Source organism: Adiantum capillus-veneris, chromosome 2 (genome assembly GCF_014529385.1).
Source record: "Adiantum capillus-veneris isolate H3 chromosome 2, ASM1452938v2, whole genome shotgun sequence".
In the NCBI taxonomy this organism is placed as follows: domain Eukaryota; kingdom Viridiplantae; phylum Streptophyta; class Polypodiopsida; order Polypodiales; family Pteridaceae; genus Adiantum; species Adiantum capillus-veneris.
Window position 1 is genome coordinate 81653280 of NC_140932.1, and position 10988 is coordinate 81664267.

The 10988-nt window shown below is 43.0% G+C and overlaps 1 protein-coding gene across 1 annotated transcript in view; it reads right to left on the reverse strand.

Moving 5' to 3' along the window:
* The window catches only part of LOC147463071 (arogenate dehydrogenase 2, chloroplastic-like), a 79152-nt gene extending 74831 nt beyond the window's left edge, over positions 1 to 4321 (reverse strand). The window contains exons 1-2 of the mRNA XM_086487073.1: positions 4146 to 4321; positions 3657 to 4072 (exon numbers count right to left, since the gene is read on the reverse strand). Coding sequence (XP_086343199.1) covers positions 3657 to 4030 — 374 coding nt within the window. The 5' untranslated portion in view covers positions 4031 to 4072; positions 4146 to 4321. The remainder of the gene's footprint in view (positions 1 to 3656; positions 4073 to 4145) is intronic.
* Between the last annotated feature and the right edge of the window lie 6667 nt (positions 4322 to 10988).

Genomic DNA, 10988 nt, shown 5'->3' on the forward strand with positions numbered 1-10988 from the left:
CCTATGACAGATGTTTTGAAAGGGGTAAAGACTCGCCGACAATGCGTGGATTTACCCAAGGCAGTTATTGAGGCTTTCGCAGCTCTCAAGGTTGCGGTGAGAGAAGCGTCATATCTTATCCTTGCCTCTTGGGATGACCCCTTTGAAGTATGGACGGATACAAGCAATGTCGCTATAGGCGCTGTGCTTCAGCAGCATGGTCGCCAAGTAGCTTTCCTTAGTCGGAAGCTCAATAGTGCAGAAAAGAACTATTCAGTTTATGATAAAGAACTTTTGTCTATCATTCGCTCTCTTAAGCATTGGAAGCATTTTCTGTATGGTAAAGAGTTCACAATTCGCACAGATCACCAAGCCCTCGAGAGGCTCCAGCCTATGCCTAGTGCACATTGGAGTGATCGCCAAGCATGGTAGTCACAATTTCTTAAGCAATTTGGAGGTTTGATTGAGTATGTGCCTGGAAAAGCTAACCCTGTTGTGCAGATGCGTTAAGTCGCAAAGGACAAATCCTGACTCTTGAGTCAAGGTCCACAGTTTCTCTTCAAGGTGTATCTTTTGACAACATGAAGAACCAGTATGCGGATTCCGAGTTTGGTAAGCAATGGTTGCAAGCTCTTGCTTCCCAAGGGCCAAGCAACTATCTCATTCGTGATGGTTTGTTGTATTTTCGTCAACGTCTATGTGTGTTGCCCTCTCTCAGCCAACCATATTGGATGATGCATATGACTCTCTCACGGGTGGGCACAGGGGAATGAACACCACTTTGGAAAAAATAGAGAGATTCTTTTATTGGCGTAAAATGCGAAAAGATGTGTTTCGTTATGTCACACAGTGCACTGTATGTCAAAAGGTAAAAGCTCCTCAGGGTACAGCAAGGCCTCTTGCCTCCGCTGCCTATTCCTGACGGACCTTTTCAAGATATTTCCATGGATTTTGTGACTAACCTTCCACCTAGTTTGCATTCAAGGAACACTCAATGTTTGACAATTGTTGATCGTTTCAGCAAGTTTTGCATGTTGATTCCTTGTAAGGCCACAGTCATCGCACAAGATGTAGTACGGTTATTCATAAAGCATCGGTACCCCCTCTGTGGTTTGCCAAAACTGATTGTTTCAGATAGGAATGTTAAGTTCACGTACAATTTTTGGCGCGCACACTCGAAAATTTTGGCACTAAGTTGAATTTCTCATCAGCTTTTCATCCACAGTCAGATGGTCAGACAGAGATATACAATCAGTTGGCTTTTGATGTTTTAAAGTCATATGTGCATGATGAACAATCTCATTGGGAGCTCTATCTCCCATTGGTTCGGACTATTTTGAACGACTCTTTTTCCTCTGCCATTGATCGAACTCCGTATGAGGGAGGTTTTGGCCGTCCGTTCCAATCACTTTTGACTCGCTCGGTCAATCAAATACCTGATGCCAATGTTGAAAGTCAGTCGTTGGATGAGAATTCTGAGAGTGTGAAGCTTCGACTAAGCAAGGCTCAAGAGTCTTACTCACAGCAGGCTAATAAGCATCGTCACAATGTTTCGATCAAGGAAGGGGATTGGGTGTATTTAAGAATCATAAAGCAACGTCTTAAACAAGTTGGAAAGAAGTGTCCAAAGTTGTCTTTTCGAATGTATGGTCCATTTCCTGTTATTAAAAAGATAAATGAGGTTTCAATGAAATTGCAATTGCCTAACTCATGGTCAATGCACAACGTTTTCCATGTTTCTTGGTTGAAAGTGTTTCACGAACACCTCCAAAGGACATTTTAGAAGAAGAAGAACCAGAGATCATCGATGAAGCTGAAGTCATGGCGTCGGAGCAAGTGTTGTTGCATCGGTTTTACCATGGTTCAAAGAAGCAAGTTAGTACTTTTTGAAGTTCAAGGATCGCGGAACCCACGAAGCAGTGTCGGTTGATGAAGAGTTTTTCAAAGATTATCCCGAAATGTTGGTAGCCTACAAGGAGCCATGCAAATCGGTACCAATACCTCACTTTAAAAAGGAGGGGATGTCATGTGCACATCTAACCCTATGTGCATGTGGACAAGCTACTTCATGACAAGGGTTCAGTCAACGTAGCTTAGGAAGTGTTATGACACCTTTGTGAGTCTGTTCGCAGACCATGCATGTCTAGACACTTAGAGTAGATGCATATCATCTGGTTGCACACATCATGATCATCAGCATTACCATCAGATTTCATCAAGAGCATTTTATAGTGCACAAAAACTACTTTCCCTATTTTAGTCATTTTTCACTTATTATTATTAAGTGACTTTGTTGGAAAACTAGGTAGGGCAAAATGACTAAGGATGTATATAAGAAAACCTAACGCTAGCACTTTCTGGTAGAAGAGGCAGGAGTCCACAACTGAAGTGGACCTTCTCAGCAAGACCAGCAAAGAGACATAGCGTTTTCAGCCACCCAAGATCAGCCAGCGTTTTTCATCAACAACAGAAGAAGCATTAGCGTTTTAAACAGTTGCAGATCAACCTGGCGATAGCAGACTCCACAGCGTTTTTGCTGCAAATACAAATTCAATCCTAGCATTTTTGGACCAGAATTTCACCCTAGCCTTTTTATAGATTTCCGACGTCATAACCTTCTCTACATCATCGTTTCCAGTTTTCAACATCTAGACACCGCAGATCAAGTCCCCAACCTCGCAAATCTCACCTTCCCGCAGCAGATCCTCGCCGCACGGTCAGATCAACCAACGTGCAGATTCAAGCCGAAAACGCAAATTTCAGCATCTACGTTTTCAGCGCGTCCCCGTCGCATCGTCGTCATCATCGTCATCGCCGTCGTCACCGACATAGAGTCAGAATTCATCAGATACAAGATTTGCAGATTTCAGCCCTTAGCGTTTTCATATTTCAGCTCGTCTCGTCGTCGTCCTCAGCGTCGTCGACATGTCGGCAAGTCCATTGCATTGTAGAGATTTGTGCAATTAATAGTAGACTGCTCTCGCCATAGAAAGTGGGGCCTTCGGAGGAGGGTTTGACAACATTCTGATGTCGTATTCTTCTCTCTCTATCTCTCAGTCTCAGCACCTTCATTCACAATGTTTTCCACTTTGTTTGTGATCATTTGCATTCTCTCACTAAAGGAACAAAAGGCTCTCTCTTTTGTAATTAAAAGGAACCCTTGAGCACAGTTCGGAGCACTATCTTGAGCAAAGTTCAACATTCACATCCGTTGCACCTTACACAAAGACGAGTAGAATTTATAACAATTGTAGAGAAATGAGAGCAATAAGTTTGCTCAGTTAGAGCATCCCGCTTGAGATATGCTCTGCTATAAGTTAACGAGTGACAACAATAAGTATTGCTCAATTAGAGTGTCTCGTTTGAGGTGGCCTCTACTACTAGAGAGATCTAAGTAGAGGTTCCTTTTGACCAAAGGAACATATTTGATTGCAACACATATGGCCATGTCCTGTGAGCTAAACAACCTCCTTGCATGAGGAGCCTGCTGTAACATTGCTTGCATCTTGTTGATGTGTTACACTTTGATGTTGACTTGGAGTTCAAGGTTGGTACAACTCTTGGATAACGGTTAGAACAGATTGAATACGACAAGAGACATTTCACTTATGCAATTAGCTGGTTAACTAAAAACAAATTGGACCTCTGCATATGATAGGCAACTTAAAAATTTGTACCTGAAGAAATGCACTCTCATCTTGCGCCCAATTGCAGAGTAATCAGACCTAGAATGAGCAAGGACAGTGTGCCCTTGTTTTACCATTGTCTCTGCAAGGAATTGCCCATAGTTTCCAAAGCCAACCAGCCCTATTTTGAGCTTCTTCTGATCCTGCATTTCTTGCAGCTTCTTACCCTCAAAGTCAAATAGCTGGGCAGCATCAATAGCCTGTACCTTAAACTGCTTGGCTTTTCTTAATCCCTGCTTGCACACTAGTGACCACGGTAAAGAATGATTTCCACATAGCCACGAGCTTTCTCTGCAAGATTGCATGAAAGGGCCTCTATTCTCTATTTTGGGCATGATGAATGAGCTGTTCACCAAGGCGTCCATTATCCCAGAACCGAAACTTACTGCTTTTTTCTCTTAGCTCTTCTGTGGTGGGAACGCATAGATTCTTAGACGTGCGCATGCAGAATGAGTAGCCCGATCAAAAAGCACACTATACCTTGAGAGCTTGGGCTGCCTGACTGCTTCGGTCGCAGACACAAACTGAAGAAGAGAGGTGCAGATGTCTATCTAGGCTTCGTTGGACTCGAGAGTTAATTAATTGTCTGTATCATGAATTTCAAAACTCGAACTTGAAACTTTTTCCGCAACGACATCAGTTAGCCTAAACAAGGTGGAGAGGTAAGAAGGCCCGCTAAATTAAGGGGGAATGAGACTTTTGGAAAGTAAGTTTAAATCTATATCTATATTGTGGCGTAGCCCTACAGTCAAGCAGTCAAGGGACCGCGACTAACCGACTAGTTCTTGCTGTTGTATTGGTTCTTGCCTTTGTACAGAGCACAGATAATAGGAGAAGAGCGACCTCACCAGCAGAGGGTTTAGGAGTTAACTGTCTAGTCTCTGCGTATTCTACATTGGTGGAGTTGACGGGCAACGATCTCGCTACCTATCGCAAAGGTCTAAGTGAATCTCTCCTTCATCGATGGGTTGGTCCATACAAAGTCCTCCAGCACCTTCGCACCAACACATATCGTCTGCAACGCTTGTCCAATCAGTCCATCACTACAGCACATGTAACAAGGATCAAACCATGCACACTCCCCAGTCCCACTATTGGATAGGCATATCCTCTGTTTTTAGGGGGGAGGTGTGGCGTAGCCCAACAGTCAAGCAGTCAAGGGGCCGCGACTAACCGACTAGTTCTTGCCTTTGTACTGGTTCTTGCCTTTGTACAAAGCACAGATAAATAGGAGAAGAGCGACCTCACCAGCAGAGGGTTTAGGAGTTAACTGTCTAGTCTCTGCGTATTCTACAATATTCTATCTATATCTATATCTATATTAAAAAGACAAAAGTTTGATCCACGTGGCTGCAAATGCTTGCAGCCACAATGATCAAACCCTGGCCTTTTTCCCTTACTCTGCCCTCTTGGCCTTGCCCCTTTGATGTGGCTCTACCCTCTTATTGCGAAAGCCTGTGTTGACCTTTGGACGTGGCTATTGAACTGCGAACGTAAAGACAAGAGTCTGATCCACGTGACTGCAAGCATTTGCAGCCACAATGATCAAACCCTGGCCTTTTTCCCTTCCTCTGCCCTCTTGGCCCTGCCCCTTTGATGTGGCTCTACCCTCTTATTGCGAAAGCCTGTGGTGACCTTTGGACGTGGCTATTGAACTGCGAACGTGGCTATCAAAAATACATTGCCTTGATTTGTGGGCATTGCCAACAAAGAAGCCCTCAACATAGTGCACTGCGAGCTTGACTTGCGTGCATGGCCCTTGAATGGTGTCAACACTTGAGGCATGCAGCTGAACGACAAATTCAACCCCTTGAACGATGGGATCTTCCCCCATTTCAAGGCATGCACCGTTTCTCACCTCCATATGGGTGCTCGATTGAGCCCCCCTCTATATAAGCAAGCTTTGGGGTCTGCTTTCCCTTCCGCATAAGAATGCCAAAGCCTTCAACTAGGTATTTCTACAGCAGGTAAGAGCTCTCTCTCTCTCTCTCTCTCTCTCTCTCTCTCTCTCTCTCTCTCTCTCTCTCTCTCTCTCTCTCTCTCTCTCTCTCTCTCTCTCTCTCTCTCTCTCTCTCTCTCTCGCAGTGCCTTCGCACTCTCTTTTTCAGTCTGCCCTTCGTCTAACCAAATCCGTCTTTCAGCCTGCAGGGCTTCCTTCTCTCTCTCTCTCTCTCTCTCTCTCTCTCTCTCTCTCTCTCTCTCTCTCTCTCTCTCTCTCTCTCTCTCTCTCTCTCTCTCTCTCTCTCTCTCTCTCACACTCACTCAAATGGTCAAATGCAAATCTGCTATGGAAGTTGGACTGGTCAAATGCAAATCTACTGCCATTTACTTTCACTGTAGTATTTACTGAAAGGTTAACAAGAAGGTTTCCATGTGCATTATTTTTGTTATAGTCCCGATGAAATGATAGCACGGGACTGTTACGAGGCAGCTTAAAGCTGCTGGCGCTGGCCATGGATAGTCACAGAGAGAGAGAGAGAGAGGAGATGGGCAGGCCGCGGGCGGAGTACTAGCTCATAAGCAAAATGTTTTGAGTTGCTTGCTGAATATTGAGTGGTAGTGTCTGTGAGTGGTAGTGTCCACAGAAACTGCTAATCGCGGCATCTCTTGCAATAGCAAAATATTAATGCCACTAGTGTTTGGGGAAAAATGTGTCTCAACTTAATATTGTGTCGTTCGTCCCAAATTAGAGGAAAATATTGTTTTAAAAAAAACTTAATTTTCTAAAACTTATTCTTGGCAAGTTCAAGAAAAGGAATTTTGTATGTTTGAAAAAAATATTTTTCCCGAATAGTGGCCACAAATCTCTCTCTCTTTCTCTCACTCTCTCATGTGAATACTCAGTGCTCACTAGAAGATCCGCTAATGCACAGAACCTATCTTTCCAAATTCCAAATACCTTAAGCTTTGGAAAAATATGAAAACCCAAATACAAGATGACATGAGTGTGAGTTTATGTAATACAAAGGTAACTTACAGCACATGAGAATACATCCAGAAAATAATGATAAGCCATCTCTTTTGGCATACACGAAGGAATGAAAAAAGACCCTTGATTCAATGATCACAAAGGGGAAAAAAAGAGGTAGAAAAGAGCCAAAATATAACATACTCTGAAAACAAAAAACGCTTGCAAATTAGGCTTCGACAATGAGAGATCTTGAGAATTAAGTCTTTGCATCAAGATCAAATGACCAACTCCAAATGTCGCTTTAGAGCAAAAATGACGACAATGGTAGATTTGAGTTGTGGCAAATGGGCCCACTATTTGTAAAATTTCAACAATGCTATTTGTGTCAAGGTTTTGATGCAAGTAGTTGGAGACCACCACAGGCTTTGCAAGATCCTTGGTACCTTGAAGAATATGCATGGCAGTTGGAGACCACCATAGGCATTGCAAGATCGATGGTACCTTGAAGAATATGGCAGAGTACTTGAAATCCCAACCACTTGAAATTCCAAAAATGAGAGAAGCTATTGTGCATGCGATAAAGAGGGAGAGAGGCCGCCGAAGGCGATCGGCCGTACTAGTGAGTGCTTATAATCACATGAATTTTTTGTTGTGTTTTAATATAAAATTTTATTATCCATTATACATACTAGCTTGGGTGACCCATTAATTTGTGGGTCTCGCGCGCTTTTGCCACTATTACATGTATCTATGTGTGTGTGTGTGTGTGTGATACACACACAATGGACACTATCACCAATAACTTACGGATATGTTTACCCATGCTCAAATGCTAATTTGTCCCACTCCGTCTTCGGAGAGTCGGAGAGAGAGAGAGAGAGAGAGAGAGAGAGAGAGAGAGAGAGAGAGAGAGAGAGAGAGAGAGAGAGAGAGAGAGAGAGAGAGAGAGGGGGGGGGGGGGGGGGGGTTAATATGTACATTTGCCCTTTCGTTAATGTGTACATTCCCTTTTCGTCATTGTACATTTGTGGTGATACAAAAACATTTGATATAAATTGTCTTTTTATCCTTACATAGATCTTTGAGGTCCTTAGGACTACTCCTACTACATTTAAGAATCTCATCCTGAATTCTTTTGCCCATGTCATCATCTTGAGTGGTGGCACATGCCTCCAAGATGCAAGCATAAGTGATTGTGTTTGGAGAGATGCCCATGTCAGCAGCTTGAGTGACCCCCTAGCTTCCTTCTAGGCCCTAAGTGTGGGATTATCTCAATTGAATCTTGACTAAAATTCCTCAAGTTTGAAAATGAGCTTGAAAGCACTGACATGACCATCACCAAGATGAAGGTAATCATTTGAAATTTTTGTTAATGCGTGCGAGCTCTTCGCTCACCCGATGGCTCCTTTTTTTGTCTGTAGACTTTTGCTAACAGTTCACACCACATGGCAAGGCTTCTTCTTCCGCTATATTGTGCTTGTATAAAAAGATAACATTAAACACTCCATTCTTTCAGTACTCACACAACCTCACTATCACGCAAATGTGGTAATTTGATTGATCTCCTTCCGTCTTGAATGTGAGGTCTTTCTTGAAATTACCGGATAGAGTATGAGGTTTCTCAAGATAAGAATGACCCCTAACTTGCTTCTAGGCCCTAAGTGTGGAATTTCTCAATTGACTCTTGAGTAGCATGCCTTGAGTTTGACCATGAGGTTTGGATCTCTGAGTTCCCTCTCAAATAAAAGGTTGAGTTCAAGATTCATAGGATAGATGTGCAAGGTCTCTTGGGACTCTTTCTATGATGCTAACATCATCTCCTCGTGAGCTTGAAACTCCCTCACGAGACAAAAATTATCAAACCCAATACGACTTTTAGATTTGTTGGATTGTTTTAGGCTTTTAAGTTCAACCCCAAGTGGCATGATGTATAGAACACCCAAGTGTAGTGGTTATTGTCAAAGATAGGAGGTTGATTATTGCAATGCCCTCTTGAGTATCATCAATACTCATCAGAGTGCTTTATAACTAATGGAATTAGTCTTGGCAAGGTCATGGTACTTACATCCTTGAGGTCTTTTGAAACTATTCGTATGAAATTAACAACCATATCTTCTCATGTCCGAATGAGTGTGTATGTGGGGGAGATTGGTTATGTTAATTGTGACTTGAATAGCATACCTGGAGTTCAAGCCCTATTATTAAATAGATCTTTCCTAACACACTCAAAACCTCTTCCTTTCTACCGCCGGAGGAGGTTTTTAAGAAGAAAACTACCAATCCCATCTTAGATTTCTCGAATTATTCCCATACTTAAGACACCCATGTGTAGTAGATTGTACTCACATAAACCATAAAAGACTAGTAGCTTGGATATTTGAGTGTACTCTTGAAGAAAATATCGAGGTCAAGGACCATACAATAGTTGTGCAAGGTCTCTTGGGATTGCCTTTTGAGTTCATGCCTTGATTTTCAAGGCTCATAAAAAATCTTTAAGGTCTACTAGAATTTCTCTCTCGTGATTGCCTTTTGAGTTATCCTGCCTTGATTTTCATGACTAAGCTAAGATTTTTAAGGTCTACTAGAATTGTTGTAGGCATTTACATCAAGCCTGAGGCCTCTAAAGACCATTTCTATGACGTTAAAATCTAGCTTATGTATGTGTATACGTTCTGGAATGGAATTGTGTGTGGACTCGAACACCCTTTGAGTGCCCTCTTGAAGAAAATATTGAGTTCAAGGCCCATACAATAGATGTGCAAGGTCTCTTGGGATTGCCTTTTGAGTATCATGCCTTGATTTTCAAGACTCATCAAAAATATTTAAGGTCTATTGGAATTGGTCTCTCGGGATTGTCTTTTGAGTTATCATGCCTTGATTTTCAAGACTAAGCTAAGATTTTTAAGGTCTACTGGAATTGCTCTAAGCATTTACATCAAGCCCGAGGCCTCTGAAGACCATTTCTATAACGTTAAAATCTACGCTTATGTATGTGTATACGTTTTGGAATGTATGGACTCATAGGTCAAATTCAAATCATTTTCATCTCTCTCTCTCTCTCTCTCTCTCTCTCTCTCTCTCTCTCTCTCTCTCTCTCTCTCTCTCTCTCTCTCTCCCCTTTCTTTTCATTCTCTGTGGTCTTTTTCTTCTGTGTGTGTGTGTGTGTGTGTGTGTGCTCTGCAGCCTCGCGCTCTTCCCCCTCTGCACCCGCTACCTCTGCCCTGCTGCCTCGCGCTCTCCCCCTCTGCACCCCCCCCCATTGCGTAGAGAGAGAATGCTGAAAGTTTTCAAGCGTAGAGAGAGAAAGCTGAGAATTTCCAAGCGTAGAGAGAAAGGAAATTAAAGCATAGAGAGAGAAAACCTACACGCATAGAGAGAGAAAACCTGCGCACTAGAGAGAGAGAGAGAAATAAAAAATTGCATGCATAGAGAGAGAAAACTTGCACGCCTAGAGAGAGAGAAAAAAAAAGTGGATACCCAGGTGATTCTTCTCCCCCCCCCCCTCCCCCTTTTTTGCGGCTTTCAGTCATGAGGAAACAAAATGGCAAGGATGACCCTATGGAGGATGCCATTCAAAAATGCAAAGAAGAAATGAGTGAGTTTACAACAAGATCAATCGCCACCTCGTAGGTACTATTAACGCACTCAACGAGCGTGTGGTGGCACAGGAAAGCACGATACATACCCTTGAGGATCATGTAAAGGCCCAAGATGAGGAAATCGCACAACTCAAGAAAGAGCTTGCAGAGGTGCGATTGCACAATTTCCTTGAAGATAGAGAGCTTCAACCCTCAGTAATTGAAGACCTTAACATGATTAAAGAACAAGTGCGGGCCATCAAAGAAGGTGAGGAGCAACAAAACGAAATGACGACCTCGTGAGTAGATGTCATCACAAGACCCAACAAAAAGTAGAAAGGCCAAAGAATGGATCGAGATTGTTAGAAAGGAAAGGGCAAGGAAATAACCCCCACACCAACCATCATTAACTTGACACTAGAAGAGGAGCAAAGGATACGTGTGCGGGCCTTACATGTAAGGATACGTGGCCTCACAGACCAAGATAATGTGGATGAAGGGGTGAAAGAACTCATGACTCTAGTGGGGGTTAACGAGCAGACACATACGAGGGCTTGGAGAGTGGGCAATAAGAAAAGTGGGAGCAACGGAGGAACCTTAAAAGAAAGGGCACTCATCCTCCATTTCCCCTCCATGGAAGCGAAGAAGGACTTCTTGAAGAAGAGACCGACTCTAAAGAAGACTGGCATCTTTCTTCGAGATGACCTCACCCTCTCGCATATTGCTCATATGCAAGAAGTAATGCCGAAAATTAGAGCACCAAGGCAGAAAGGGAAGATTGCTTTTTATAGGGATGGAAGGGTGGTGATATTGGAGCGACGCTCCGCATGACGG